This window comes from Centruroides vittatus, unplaced genomic scaffold, assembly GCF_030686945.1.
Source record: "Centruroides vittatus isolate TY-2023 unplaced genomic scaffold, ASM3068694v2 scaffold_1152, whole genome shotgun sequence".
Classification (NCBI taxonomy): Eukaryota; Metazoa; Arthropoda; class Arachnida; order Scorpiones; family Buthidae; genus Centruroides; species Centruroides vittatus.
The window spans coordinates 3,600,310-3,617,421 of record NW_027122670.1 but is presented as its reverse complement, the minus strand read 5'-3'; the positions used below and the strand labels follow the sequence as shown (position 1 = coordinate 3,617,421).

Here is a 17,112-nt window from a genome sequence, read left to right as displayed (position 1 = left end):
TGATTTGCAATAAAAGGAGCCATTCTTTGATCAAGCATTCGGTTGCAACAAACTGTCGCGATTAACCAATAAGAGAGTGGACGCATCAACCGTCAGCTACCGACTTAGTAGTGATGGGTGTTGATTTGACGCCTCTCGTCCAATCACAGATCATGTCACATTATCACGTGATCAAGAGGGAAAAGATTTCGTGTGTGCTGTCCTTGTAACCAGAGATTGATGAATAGATGAGTAAGGAACAACCCTGCAATTTAGGATTATCGAAGTATTGCCGTGAGCCATGTGTTTGCTCGACTGCAAGAATAGAAGGCCTTATGTCAATGGGTACCGTTGTCACATGTTTCGCAGTTTAATGAAATCAATTTTAAGTTGAAATAATTTATGCGAAATATGGAAATTTTCGTGGAAAATCTATTAAATTCGGTCCATTTCGGTATTTTGTTAGTTGCCTGATCGAAGCCTTTTTTTCGCTGACTCGTCGTCGATGCAGCGTTTGTCGTCTCACACGGCGTTCACAATTGACTCAATAATATCGCCGACTTCCTCGGCCTCTCCGAGAACACCATGTGCACCAACTCTACCGATACCTTTTCTCTACAACGGATACTTGTTTTTCCCTCGCGCTGGACTTTATCCTGGACTACCGATACCGCAACCGCCGTCTCTTTGTTCGTCAGAATTATTGTCCTCCTCTCTGGTTGGTTCGTCTACCGCTTCCTGCACTTCACCCACAGCTCTACGCTCGGCCCTACCGAGTTTGGCTGCACTTCTTCCGCAAAATTACTGCACGGTGCCTTCGGTGATCTGCCCACACGATGATCTACCGAAGACGACGGAAGATGATCGACAAAGTCCCGGTCGTTCCCCTTCTTCTCCTACTCGCACTAGAACCGAATCGCATAAAGTTACCGATAGAATATCAGGTAAGAGCCTTCTTATCAACTTCATCTCACCTTCTCTAACCGACAGGTTAACGAAACTTTCAAAACTGCTAACCCAAACTTTACTTAGCTCAAAACAACTTGGAAATATAAAACTTTTAACTATGAAACGACCTCAAGACACCTTACTTTATACTTCTACACAATGACATTATGTAGTCTCTTGTTAATCTCTTTATTTATGTCCATTGTTATTGCCCTTTCGTAGATAAGACTTGGCGTAACCATAACATAATGTTCACCTTAGAATTACACCAAAAGTCATTTAAACATTCGTAGGCCGGTTTATTGTCCTTAATGTGAAAGTTTGCTATGAAAGATTTTAATAAAAGAATAGGCCTAAATTCAATTTTTTTAAGTTAAAAAACTTATAATTACTGTTTAAAATGTGTAATGTTTGCATCTTATTTTAAAGATTTAAGCGTTAATTAGTTTATTTCTACTTATAATTACAGTCTGAGATCTTAAATCACGATTGTGAGATATGATAAATAGCTTAATTCTGCTTCATTTATTATAAATTTTAATAATATTAATAATATAATTCAAATTATATTATTTCTTTATTCATATTTTTAATTCATTGTGAAGCGAAAAAGAAAGCTCCAAATTAAATTATTAATGATTATAAGCGCATTAATTTAAGCTTAATACACTTAAAATTACTTTTTAACATTACTTTCATAATTAATGTAGAATATTCCAAACTTTTAAATTATTCATAATTATAATACATCAGACAGTCATATATAGCCTAAATTGTGTTTTTATAAAGTATAATTTTATCATTTACTTAGAAATTTTACTTAGTAGGCCTGCAGAAAGACAAATAATTTAATAGAATAAAATGAATGTAAACCTCTTAACTGAATATCAGATTTAAAAAACACATTTATTTATTATTTATTTAACAATTAAGAAGGAAAATAAGTCCATTATTATATAATAATATAATAAAAATCACTTTGTATATTAAAATATTATGAAAATATTTCTGAATATTTTTCGTTCTGAAAAATATTCGAAAAACACTTCATTTTATTTACTTTTTTTTTGGTATTTAGTCTCATATAAATTCAAATTTGTAAAACAATTTAACAAGTTAATCCATCAAGCATCTTTACTTTAATTTACAATGCTAACATCTATCAATATCTGAATAAATCTACAAAAATTAACAAGTATTTTTATAAATTTACTTTTCTAAATTCCTAATAAAAATCCTTTTAAATATTTAATTTTTTAAAAAATTTTTATTCATTAACTTTATTCATATACACTCACTACTTAGTGATTCATCTTAAACTTGTCCAGAATGAGAAAAAAAAGGAAAATTTTATTATAATATATGATAACATTTACATATATTACATCAATTTTAATATTTATATAATAATTATATAAAGATTAGGATTTATAATTAGCCTAAAAATGAAGGAAAGAGTCAATTGTTTATTATTTATTTTATTCAAAAAAATCTACAGAAAATATGTACATAAATACCTAAAATATTCCAAGCTTAGAAAACCATTAAAATAACCGAAACCATCAATTAGGCAAACCGTCATAGGCTATTAAATGCGTCTTGCGATAGAGCTTACAACAAATAAAACTCTTTACTTTGTTTGCTATCGTAGTTAATCGGATACGCTTTACACCGCATAAAGCGATACCAATTAATGATAATTTATTTTAATAATGAAAAGGCACTGTTGTTTAGGCCTGTTTTTATGATCGTCTTTCATGCATCAAGTTCACATATGAATGCACTTCCTCCCTTACGCGAAGTGCCGCTCCACCGAACGAACTCGTGCAGTTAAATCTGCCACTTTGTTTATGTGACAAGTCTGTCGTTTGTCGCTCTTCACAGAATTTTCGTTCAAATGAATATATTTCAACCGTTTCAAGAACAATTTTCCCTTACATTTACACCAAGTTCCTTAGTAAAATATGCCATTTGTATTTATAACAGTTTAAGTAATTGTGTTGTGTTTTTAAATATTTTAATTTAAATAAAAATAGTTAAAGTGACATAAGAATAATCTAGTAACGTCTAATTTAAATACTGTAAAACATTTTCTAAAGAAAGACGGGTTAATACTGTGAAAAATAGGAATTTTTTGATACAGGCCTATGCAAAAACTATAAATTAACCTTGTTAACATTTAACTGTCGTCATTTTTATGTAGTTTAAGTCTTTATAATTAGAAATAATATGCATTAATTATCATTTTTTTGACTTTTTATACTTGAAGAAGATTCGTGTTAATTTAAATCTAATTAGATTTTATATCACTAATTAATTATTTCAAATATTTGAAATTTAATTGTAACAGTGTAAAAAAACAATTAAATATTAATTGCACAAAATTGTAATTTATAATTTAATATTAAATTAAGTTAGATAATTAATGGAGTGTATATTAATTAAATATTCTTATAAAAAGATAGAAAATAGTAGAATATAGTTATTTATTTGGATATAATTTTAAGATCTGTATGTAATGATAAAACACACAAGATTAATTTTAACTTCTAAAAAAATAAAACACAAATAAGAATATATTTAGTAGAAATTTTCATACTTTCTTGTTAATTTACTATTTCAGATCGGCAACTATCTTCTTACAGTCCCAACATTAGTCATTCATCCATCCGTCTGTCAAGCCCTGACAGACAAGAGACGTCACAGTCGGAGAAATTAACAGAAAATCGGTTAGATGCACAGAAATCCAAAACACCAAAAGATGTAATTGAAGTATCAAAGACAGAATCTCATTCGTCTAAAGAAGGTAGCGGAAAATCGAGAAGGAGACGAACAGCTTTTACCAGCGAACAGCTATTAGAATTGGAAAAAGAATTTCATTCTAAAAAATATTTATCTCTAACTGAAAGATCTCAGATCGCCCATACCCTTAAACTAAGCGAAGTTCAGGTAAAAATATGGTTTCAGAATAGGAGAGCCAAATGGAAAAGAGTTAAAGCGGGCTTGACTTCTGGTAGAACGGCAGCTACAGGAAGTGCCAACAATTCGAGCGGACCCAAAATTGTTGTTCCTATACCCGTTCACGTAAACAGAATGGCTATAAGAAGTCAGCACCAACAACTAGAAAAGTCAGCAGCCAGGTAGGTGTACTTAAATCGTTTTCAACTTTATTTAGGATCCTCCCGATAAAAGAGGATCACACTAAATTGAGTCTAATAAGTCTATTGGATAAATTGGACATATCGACCCCTTTCCGTCCCCTCATACCTGTCTGAACTAATGACAGGGAAGAAATGAAAGTATAAACAACCCAACCCCAGACTCTAACCCATAATTTAACCTTAGGTCTGACGTCTGTGTATGCCCACAAGCCGTGAGGTGACAAGTGGTTCTAGTGGTAGATCATGTGTAGACAAGATTCTGTCTTTTTTCCATTAAAATTTATTCGAAAAAAATAGAAGGACTATAAATTTTGACACGTATTTTTCATTAGACATTAAGTAATTGCAGTGAAGAAAGCTTACAGGCTGATATTTATGGAGGTTTTCTTGACATCACGATAATTCTGTACATCTCGTTTTCAATATTTATGCACTAAACTATTAAATATAAACTAAGTACGGTGTTTAGAGCATTGTTTCGCATTGTTAAACTATACTTGTAAATTCCTCAGAGGTCTATAATGATTAGAACATTGTAGACTTAATATCAAAGATGAATCTCTTAATGGAATGAGTTAAGGACGATTGAGAAGATTTATTTTCCATCCGTTTATCGACTGATTAATTTAGCCATTAGTTCTGGTTTGATAGAATGATTTTTGCTTGACAGATTGCTAGGCACAAACGTATCATTTCTCTAAATCCTTTTAGATGCTCTGTACTTAAAGATCTTCTAAGAGTTATATTTCAAGTTATTTAATGCTGCTAGTCATTAATAAAGTTTATAAAACTCTCATTAGGATTTGAATGGTAAAAATTATATGATAACAAACACGATATATCAGTAATTTGCAACAATTAACATAAACATAATTGCTTACTAAAACATTCTATAGCTTGAAGATAGAGTAAGTTATCAAAAGTTATGTAAATATTATACGTAAAGGCCTATATATCTGCCCATTTTTAACATAAAAATTTAACTAAACCTAAAAACTGAAGTTATTAATAATTTAAAAGTATTTTAGGATTTAGATTTTGTAGATTATAAGCAGATTTTTTTGCCTAATTTATATTTAATATTGAGTTGTGAAACATGCTATAATTAGACTATGTGCATAGATTATTAAATTAAAAAAACACGAATAGAGAAGAGAAACGAAAGAATGTTAACTTTCATGTAATAGCCCTTAAAAAATAAGTTGGCAAACTTAAACTCGGGCCTATCGAATGAATTTTAACGATTTTTAATGTCCCAATATGCCAATATATTATAAGTACTTATAATGAAATAAATTTATATAGGCTCTTAGGCCTATAATTATTCAGAACTCGGTCGAACTTCAGAAGATTGGCCTATTAATATCAATCCTCAATTAATCACTTTTAATCACCTTCCTTTAACTTACAACATTTTGAATATGTAACTAAACGATCAGCAGTGGCTATAAAGCCTTTCCCCTTTGCATAAGCCATACAATACATTAATATTTTTGTATTACGTTTAGTTTTTATTGTATCATAAAATTTAAACGGCTCATTTATACCTCTTTTAATTTTAGTCGACGGAGATAGGAAAGTTCTACATTATTATAAATCTATATTTCTAGGCCTAACATTTTATTCAAGAGATATGGACTTTCTTCTCGAATAAACGTTTTAAAATAAGATTTTGGACTTAGAGGGCTATAAATAAATCTTAAAATTAATAATATATTTTAGCTGTATTTTTACAGAAGTTCTTGATATAATTTTCTCGGTATGTTTTCAATATAAAGGCTTTATATAAAATGCAATTGTCTAGTATATTTAATTATAAAAAGTATTATAGACATATCTAAATAATAATATAACCGGAACAATTACAAACTTCTTAATAGATACAGCAACTTTATCAATTTGATTCTTATGTATAGAATAATTGAATATAATTACATTTTCATTATGTACAGTACAATATGCAAAAGGCCTACAATGGAAGAAAAATTTGCAATTATTTAACAAATAATAAATAATTTAATAACTTAACAGGCTCTATTTTGGCTCACGTATAAATTGAACGTTCATTTTTTTTCTATGAAAGAAATTATTTTAAAGTAATTAGCATTTATAAGTAGAAAATATCTTTCGGGCTCATATAACCAGTAAGATCAAGAGTGGAAACCATCAGCATTAAACCCACAGAATGGTGTTGCTACCAGGTAATGAGCCGTGACACTTCCGACCACTGGACAGGTGAGGCTCGCCCAAGCTCGATAATTATGTCGAAAAGTATACAAGGCACATCCGACACATTAATGCACTTTCTGTGGGTGGGATTTCCACAACTGTGTATTTTCTCTGTAACTCCCGTCAAGTATACAAAAAAAGATGATTTACAAACTTCAGAATAGCTGAGAACGTAACCCGTAACCTATAATAAAGTATATTCTTTGTTAAAAATAAAACGAATTTACATATATTATAAATATGTAAATTATAATTTATCATAAACTTACGTTAAAGAAGTCATTCTGAGTTAAATATACGCTTATCTGTGATTATTATGTCTTTAAAAGCATTAAAAGTAAACAATATGATGTCAATTTCTATAATTAACGAATTTTAGTTTCTTCGTATTATAATATTATAACACACCATAAAAGTAGTAACATTTTCCCACATAATTTTAAGATATTTTATCTAATTTATAGTAGGCCTACATACAGCAATGTTCAATATTTCTACTTACGTTCATATTCTGAAAATATTGCACATTAAACAATAAATTACTTATAGAACTATACGATAATATTTTACTTTAATTTTTAGATACATTATGTATTTTAAAGTAATTAATTATTCACAAATACACGCGATTTACGACGTCTTGTAAAAATAAATTGATTCGAAGTTTAGTTAATTAGACTCTAATATGAGTCATATATAATTTATATTCTCAAAACAAATTATAATATGTGATTAAAATTCTGTACAGTACTTAAAACATAAAAAATGAGCAATTAATTAAATTCTTTTAGTTGGACAAAGTTCAAAAAAGACGGAAATGCATAGACGAATTTTGTCGTAATGGATTTGTGCCTTCCTCAGCAAAATTAGAGTCGAATGTGTTGACTCAGCGATTCATTTTCGACCTATTTACTGCGTGATGAGTAGGTACACGTCTGCTTATCTGCTATTGTTAAAAAGAAACATTACCGAAACGATTTAAGATTGGCAAAGCTCGGCAGATACTTTCAATGATCTTCACTTCCCACAAAATTTGACCCAGTTTAAGAAAATTACCCCGAACCATTTATCATGGCATAACAAGAGGTAACTGAGCATCGTCATCGCATTGTTGCCTCACCCCATACCTCGACGGTTCCCTTCGCACCTGCAAGCGCCAAATGTCGCCTCAATCGGCGCCACTCCAATGACGTCACATTTAAGTTATTAATTCATCAGTTCAGTATGGGATCCACAAGCTGTTACCATAGACGAATAATGCGCATGAGTAGACGTCACATGTCTCTAAAGATGGCAACAAACATCAAATCTTAATTATGGGGTTTTCTCCATATAACAATGTATTACGGAAGTGTTGAAATGAGTTGAAAATATTAAAACAAAGTCATAAATTTTATAGTTGTAGCCGTAAATTACCGTTTGCACTACTCAGAAACGTAAAAGATTAGCCTTAAGCCTAGATTTGCCCCGTTGATGTTAATTGTATTATATACCTCATCCCGTCATTTAATCATTTTAAATTAATAATTGTACGAAACAACTCTTTACGGCCAATTATCGTTAATTATTAGTGTCGCGAACGATTCGAAAAGTAGAGAAAACCATTGATTTTACGGATCAAAACAGAAAGAATAAAAGACATGCCGAAGAGAGCAATTCTGGTCACAATCGAACCACAATTGTACTTCTAGCAAGAGCTGTTGAAATAAGCACCTTCTCAAAAATATTAGGCCAGCAACTCACGTCATTGAAGGTAGCCGACGAGATTAATTTCGACAATCTGCCGTGATTCCCCCTGAAAGAGGCTGAGGGGAGATTATTTAATTTGCGGAATAACGAGAGCCCTAATGGCCGATTGACTGGTACAATGTGTGTCTAATGGCTCGTAGTGTGTCCCCCATTCGCCTCTATCCCATCGATTGCTATCGACACCTCCTGTACTAACTCCGAGCTACTGTAATTGTACAGTACTCGTGCCCGCTACTGACCTGTCATTTACTGTTTCCGGAGCAAGGGAAGTGATTGTAATCGTCCGCTTTGTTTCCTTACTTCATACCTCCTCTACCGCTATCACTGACGAAGATTCCCCATTATTAGAAGCAATCGACATTTCTGCATCGATGCGTACTTCTGACTTTAACTGTATCGTGCCCTTTTCTTATTTGAGTACCTAGTAAATATTCTTTCTTATCGTATTTTCGTCAAATGAAAAATAACTCTCTGCACTTTTAAACTCCAAGATTGAACTTTGTAAACTTCTGACCTCCAATAAACAGAAACGAATCTAACTTTATCATTTAGAAATTAATTAGGCCCTACACACATCTTTCATTAAAACTTGGTGCAATTTGCTGATATTATACAGGCCTTTCTATCTAATTAAATTGATCCTACCATTAAGATTTTATCTTTATTTTAAATGCTATAAATGTTAATAATTTCGTATTTAAGACAATTAATGGATTCTTATGTAAATAGTAACTTAATCTAAAATTAAAAAAAACGAAATAAGTTAAATTTTGTAATGATTAAAATCCCGTTATAATTAGACCCACAAATGTTAATTGCACAAATTAATTATGAACTGTTATATTAAACCCTTCTTAATCTATAGATTGTTATTGAACTTGCCTTAATGTTCTCATTAAATTCACATCTGTTAAAAAGAATTTTAAAATTTACTTTAAAATTAAAGTCACGGAAGAGATTGGGTCTAATATCCAGTTATATTTATAATCTCTACAGTTAAGGCGCACGAATGAGTACAATTTAATTAAGTTATAACCTATATAAAAGTAAAGAAGTGTTCATAAATTTGTTGTATTATTTTTAATTAATAATTGTTTCTAATAACCATAGATCAAAGAATTTTTTCGGTTTTATTACAAGAAATTCGTCATCATCTGTATACATTATTACGAATTGAACCTAACATGTTATTTTTTCAATGGTTAATAATGAAGTTAGAATGAAATAACTCAAAATGATAATAACCGAATAACTGCAATAACACTTATTCTTATTATTATTATGGCATTATTATATACTTACAGCAAGTAAACCGTATAACAAAATAATGTAATGAGATAGCGGTGAGACAGTATCAATCTGTATCTGTACAAATAAAAGAGATCTTTCTCCGAATATTCTCTTTTTATTTATTTTATTTAACTAAATAACTGACAAAAAAAGGTTAAACAACGTATTAAAAAGTCAATATTTGTTTCTTATAAAAATATTTTTCCATTCGAAAGGTTTTTGTTTAACATAATGAAAATTGTTTTCTACTTTCAAAGAAATATTGACTCAATTTTATTGATTTTTTCCCTTGTCAATTAAAGAAATTTAAACATTTTTTTAAACAAAATGCCTTCGCATTGTCGTATAAGTTGCGTGACTGACTATTAAAGTCAATCGCGTAACAATTGTAATAACATTTAAATAATTAATATAATAATATTTATTATAAGTAAATTATACCAATTAATTTTTTTATTAATTCGTAAAGCCTAATTAACATGATAATATAAACATGCTAAATCCTATATTAGGATAAGCGTATGACAGTCAATGTCATAATTATAATAAAAAATGGCTCTTCCTCTATATTTTTGAAAATAAAAATTTATTAATAAAATCTATTTTAAATAATGCAATTATAACATTTAATAGTTCATAAAATTAATTTTTTTTATGATTTTTATTTTTGAAAAAATGAAAGAAATCATCAACAATTAAAAATTAAATTAAATTATTTCTAGTTAAATTGCACTAGAAATATAGAAAAATAAAGTCTAAAATCTATTCATTTATTTTCTTATTAAAAAAAATATAATTCCACGAATCAAGTTTAAACACAAAATTATTTTATAAAATTAAAAAAAAAAATAATATTCTAAAACTCAGCGCTGGTCAATTGTGCATATTAAATGACCTACAAATTTCTTTTCTTTTTGTTTCATAATTCATCAATCAGAATATTAAACATATTTATTATATAAAATGCCATAGGCCGATATAGACTGTAGCCTGTAATCTTCCACTTCAAAAAGTTATTAAGTTATAAAATAGATTTCCTTGAATTAACGTGATCAGACAGCAAATATCTAAACATTTTAAAAGTTTATATAAAATATTATCGGAAATTAGTTGAAAATGTTAAAGTATCTTCTTCAAAAACAATTAAATTCTATAATGCAGATGTTCATATAATTCAACGAAAAAAATAAAATAAAATTTAATTAATTGTTAATGATTTGTAGGTTATTTTTATTATAACGTTTAATACCGTATAAATGTAAGGAATTGTACTGTAAAATACAATAAAGTAGCATCTATTTAAATTGATTATTATTTTATTCGTGTTTCTACTTTGAAATAAGGTTAAAAAATTGCAAATTTTATTATCCTGTGAATTGTAAACTTCAGATTCTATTGAATTGGACGTCCCTCGAGCGACAATTTCTCCACAAATAGATAGAAAAAGAGTCTTTTACCCCCTACTGAAAACAAAACAGGTTTAAGTTCTCAGTTAATAGTGATACTCACATTTTCTTTCTCTATCTGAAACATGGCTCTAGGGCCCAATTCAGTTGATCCTCCTGCACGTTTCACAATTAGGCTTACAACACTCCAGTTGATCAGTAATTACCTTCTGGCATTTGTGTCGATAATTCTGATTTATATAGCATTAATTTATATTAGGAATTGTAGGCCTCTTAAACAGTGAGACTAATTAAATGATCAATAAACTGGTTTTCAGTATATATGTATATCTAAAATTATTAATAGTTTATAAAAATACATATGTATATATATTCTGAAAACATAAATTTTAATTAGTTTCTGGCAGGATGAACAATGACAAATAAGCATACAGGCCAACAAATAATCACCTTATAATATGAGATAATTTAGTAAGTATAGATTACTAATTAGCAGAATAGAAAGCCATTAAGTTAGTGAAGTTAGAGAGGTCGTTACATGTATATATACACTCTAAGTTAACAATATGTTACAGCAACGATTTACGTATTGGATGTTTAATACCTTATTATAGTCCTTTCATAACTTCATTTAATTTTTAGTAAAGTAGGATATAAAATTATGATAAATTATTCAATAAGTCATTCTTATCTAATAAATAAATTTCAGTAAGGAAACAATGTACAGTTTCTAGCTTAATTTCCAGTCCAGAGAAACTCTAAATGCTTCATTATAGGCCTTGCATATCCAAGATCTTTGTATAAGCTAGGGCCTTTAAACTTAAACCCTCTTTAAATTAAGCTCATTAAAGTTTGGTTTCTATATTAAAAAAGAAAAAAAGTATATGGCATTTTCTTAAAATATTTCACTCTTATGCCTCAGGCCTCTAACTTTTAATGGGTAGACTATACTTTTTTAATGTCATAAAAAAATTCTTAAGATTAATTACGAAGAAAATTATTCACACCTGTGTAGCCTTATTAAAAATTGGAAACAGTTCAATGTTTCTAATTTAGTCTATAAGATAATTTGTTATGATTATAAATTATAGCTACGTAGCCCTTAACTTATTTTTTATAATCTCTTATACATTTTAATGAATATTAGCAGTTTATAAATCTTAATCTTAGGTCTATATTTGCTCGTTATTAATAACTTTTTTCGAATATATTTCTTTCTTTTTTAAAAAGAAAAAAATAATTCGAATTAATTGCTTCCAATTGTTTTGATACGAGAAAATGTGTTGAACTCTTTGAATAAAGATGGGTTTCTTTATTCAATATTTAAAATATTCAATTTTAAAATGAAAAATTCTAAATAAATGAACACGTGACTCCAGCCAGCATTAATAAGGTAAAACCAAAATAAATTCGCATTTATTCGCATAATAGTCACCAAATGGCATTGCAAAGGGGGTGGAGTTAGTGGTGAGAAGGTGAGTCAGAGAAACCTCAAAAATTCCGTACAAATTACTGAATAATTAAACAAGGTTTGAAGACAACGTGGGAGATTTAATAACGTTAGGACGACTAGACGTCACAGAAATTCAATCACGGTTAAAAGAGGAGTGAGTGCCAAAGGGGAAAGAAAAAAAGTGGATGGGACAATGGCTGACAATAGAACAGAGCGATGGAAGCTGCATGTCATTTCAGCACTTCCTTGTACTGGTCCAGTTCCGATTACAAGTCATTATCATACAAATCAAAATTAATTACGTTCGCTCCTAAGGAGACCGGAATATTGGAAAATTTCCACGTTGAATTATGAATGAACTGATGTCTAACTGAGCCTAGAGCAGATTTATGGAAAGAGGTGGCAAAAAATGAGCGTCTTTTCTACACCAATTTTGTATTCATGGTGTCTTCAGAAGGAGAAATATTCAAGAATTTAGCTTTAAAGGCAAGTTCTTGAAATTTAAAGAATTCTCATCTTCATTTGAATGTCTTGGTCGGAAATGCAAGATTAAAATATTTGAAAGTGGGTTGGAAAATTAAGCCCATAGAAGTCAATTGCACGGAGGGATCCAAACATGTCTTTAAGAATAAATGACACGGACGATCAAAATATGCTTAGAACCTTTGCAAGATAGTGAACAGAATGATTCAAACGATCAGATTGTAAAGACTCTGTTGCCTTTGAGCTTAGCGAAATGATCAGCATACGATGCGCGCAAAAAGAACGGTCTGAAGTGAGAACAATCACATAGATCCGCCCTCCTGTCAGTATCGTATTAAGGTGCCGTTCGTCCCAAACTGCCTGTACCCCTCCAGCCTGTTATTATAGCCACTAGATCCGATCTGCAATTCCCGGGGCGAAGTTCGGGGGAGAGCGTGGGGTGAACGAGTGAAAGAAGTAACTGCGTGAAGGGGGAGGAAGAGAGTTTAGACAGAAGGGGTGGGGGATATTAATAACGGAGCCACAGGAGTCAAAGTTGCACGCTTGCCCTTTTGTTGACACGACGTGTTGTATTAAGGGGCCGTCCTGTCAAACCGGGTCTTTGCCTAATCGGTCTGTTGCTTCGTCCGTTTTGTCGTGTATCATTTAATGGATGTATTGTATCCGCTAAGCAGAAAACATACAAAAGATGGTTAGCATTTCCCACACCTACGGTTAAGCTAGTGACAAAAAGCCGGCTAATTTCGTAATCTAGCTGGCAGTCGGTTCGTTGCCTTCCTTTTTTTTTTTTTTTTTTAATTATTTTCTTCTTCTTTCCCCGATCTTGCGTGAAAATAAGATGGTAATAAACTACACCCTTTTAATAATGAAGTGAGGCATTAATTGCTTCATAAGTATTGGTCTTGCAGGTAAAAATGATACATTTTATTAAGATATTTTATACATTGATGATTTTTATCAGATTATATTTATTTTTAGAATGTCACACCGCCTAGGAAGCTTGTAAGCATATGTCTATTCAATGCCAAAATATTTTATTACACTGAGCTAGACTGACGCATAGGCCTATATATAATTTACAATATTGAGCAAACGGTAACAATTGTATTAAAATAAAGTCTACTTACACTGAATTAGACTTATAAATGACTCAAAATATTTAATTTCGTAAATACATTTCAAATTAAACATAATTAAACAAATTATATTAGTTTTAATACTTGTTAGAACCGGCTTCAAAATAATAGAGTCATTCACTCGAAAAAGTATCAACAGCTCTTCAGTTTCTCTTAAATCAATGTAAACGGTAATATAATAAGAGTTCTTTAACAGTATCGATTATCATTCCTTTCACACTCAATAAGGTTAAATATAAACATATAAATGCAAGGACGCAATATCGTTAGTGGCAACAATTTGTCAGGGAGCATATCTAATGCATCAACCAAAGCGGCCAATTGCATTCCGTTCCCATGCATTGGGCGTGACTAGTCTTGTGAGATTTAGGATTTAAAAAAAAAAAGATTTTGTGATCGATGATATTATGTTTGACTTTTCTTAAAGAAACTTCGCTGTTTCTTAGTTTCTTTGACGTAGGAGGGTTTTATGACGTCAGACACTTGTAAATTATAAACGAAATTTAGTTAAACAAACATAGTAGATCCTGTTTCGTATTGTCACTCGGCTTTATGGCGTCGACAGTAAGTAGATTTTTAAAAGATTCCTGTTATTTAAACGAATGGACTTCTTTGGCATTTCTTAAATCAATATTTAGGCATTCTATACGAAATTGATTTTGTTCCCATAAAGCTTCCTTTAATTCGTAAGCTCTAAGTGTATTCTGACATTTAATAACAATGTTCTTTGACTAATTATTATTATTATTAACATTATAGGCCAAGACATATATAATATATATACAGTTTTTATAAAAGCTATAACCCAATAATTAAAATATTGATTTTTAAATTAGAATCTATGATTGTTTTTACCTCGTTAATTTTACTTTAAAGCTTTAATCTTCTTCAATAAGAATAACAATGACCAGCTGCAAAAAGGTCATAACCACTTTAAATTGCAAGTTAATTCGTACTCTTCAAACTTTCGCCGTCCGTTTAATAAAATTTTAAAGATTAAAAAACCTGACACCTAATTACTTCTTGAATGGACGGTTTAAATTAACGTTTCAAGTTATCGGGGCAACAAAATACTCATAATGATGGCCTTGTCTCGATCTACCCGTCAGGTGTTTGGCTCTTTAACGAAACCAGATTCTTCTGTCTCACAGCGTGTCGAATAGTAATTGAATTCGTCTCCAACCGCGAGTCACAGCTGACAAGAGAGTTGATAAGGAGTGGCAAACACCTCCTCCTCCCTCCGCAACCAACCGAATTCTAATAGTCTATACCACCTTCTTGAGCATAACAAACCGATTAATTCTGTTACCTTTCAAAGATTGAATGTTTATCTTTAATTGCTTCTTTTATTAAAACTTTTATGTGCCTTTCGAAAAGAAATGATACTGACTAACTTAATAAATTCATACCTTTTTACCACAGTCTGTAGTTGGATTTTCCTACTTAAAAACCATAGAAGCCAGTTGACAGTCTCCTTGTCATTCCTTAAGTAATCATTTATCTTCTCGCTATGATACTAATTTTATTTATAGATTTAAGTGTAAAGGAGAATTTTATGGGTTTTGTAATTTGATAGACATCTTATATTCATCTAAATATATCTAATATTTATTTATTTAACTTGTCAATATCTTAAACAGTATATTATATCTATTTGTTTATTTTGGAACAGGAGGAAATTTCTGTAGATTTTGTATTTAACGTAGCCTGTATTACTTTCTTTTTTAAATTAATATATATATTTATTCTTATTTAAAATTAATTTCTAATTCTCTTTTCAGTGTTCGTCATAGACAAACTTCAGGAAATGGTTTGCCGTTATAATGATAATGCTGAAAGTATAACATCGCACAACGAATAGGAGCTTAACAGCAAGAGCATGGAAGGCACATTTGGTCGAACTTCATTGTAATTATAGCTAATTGCATACGATAATTTTAATTAATTGTATATTCTTTTAAACTCCGAAAGCCCGATTCTTGGGAGCGATTAAAAAAAGATTGGCCAAATTTGCCGTAACGAGTTGGAAAGCTACGTGTCTTACCGCTTTGTCTCTTGCAAGATCCTATTTTAATATTATTGTATCCTGTTGTTAACAACAAAATCTCCAGTGGCCAATACGATGATCGAAATTGATCCAATCACAGTTTGAGCTTTTACTAATACCAAAGATTGTACAGGTTAATAAGAAATGAGGAAACGCAGTTTCTTAAGTTGTTAAGTGTGTCTAAATCTTGTGACTATCGCTTATAACGATCCGAGTTTAGTTTCAAGTGCCAAAGCGAATGGACTCTTTCTTTTTTCCCTTCATCCTATTAAGGTTAACGGGGAAAAAAGGACCATTCGCATAATAATTGAATATCGACGAAGAATGATATGAACTAAAATAAATATTTGGTTGTATGTAAATCTGTCTTCTTGTTTAAATAAAGTCTCGTTTCGCATATTATGGTGCATTTTAATTTTTCGATGAATTCAGATTAAAATTAGAACGTGTATAAAAGGAAATTATATCCAATTGTAAGCATTTTCACTTAATATAATTTGTAATAAGTTAATTTAAAAATAATTTCTCTACGTATCCTCCGATAAGTATATTAAACTAACGAAGTAATATTTTAAAATTATGAAGTAAAATTTTTCTCTAAAATAGTAATTTCCGGGTTTAATTTCGCTATAATTATTAATTTTCTAAACTTTTAATGAATTTTCAACGTTAAGCAAATGACAGATACATTTTAATAAATTAATAAATTAAAGTTAATAAGGAAAGTTACTATTGTTTGCTTTACAACATGATTTGAGACGAGATAATCTTGATACAGATCTACGTCTAATACTTTTTAAAATAAAAACTGAATAAAGGAAATTCTATAACAAGATTATTAATTTAAATATATTTCAATAGTAAACTAATTTAAAAACCTAAAATAAATTAGTTTTATTTAAAAACGAATTCATAATTCACAAAATTGAAATGTATGCAATAAAAACACAATATCTTAATCTTGTAATTAATAAATTTAAGAATAAAATACGAATTTAATCTCTAAACAGTGAAACCTGCGTAAGGTGACAACCTGTTTAAGGTGACCACTTTGAGTTGGCCCCTTCAGTGGTCACATTAGCAGAATTCATTGTATTTAATTAATATGACAAATAAAAATTAAAAATTAAAGCTTTTTAAAACTGAAATTTGCATTGTTTTAGGCCCATTGGCATAATCTGTCTCCACGTTTATGTATTAATATATATATTTAAGGAATTTAATTCTATCT

The 17,112-nt window shown here is 30.1% G+C and overlaps 1 protein-coding gene across 1 annotated transcript; it reads left to right on the top strand.

The window, feature by feature from the left end:
• The first annotated feature begins 243 nt into the window (after positions 1 to 243).
• Positions 244 to 16,272, top strand: LOC136986616 (homeobox protein GBX-2-like). Its single transcript, XM_067284197.1, has 3 exons — positions 244 to 923; positions 3,551 to 4,067; positions 15,616 to 16,272. Exons 1-3 carry the CDS (start codon positions 485 to 487, stop codon positions 15,656 to 15,658), a joined length of 999 nt encoding a protein of 332 aa, XP_067140298.1. The 5' UTR covers positions 244 to 484; the 3' UTR covers positions 15,659 to 16,272.
• The last annotated feature ends 840 nt before the right edge of the window (positions 16,273 to 17,112 follow it).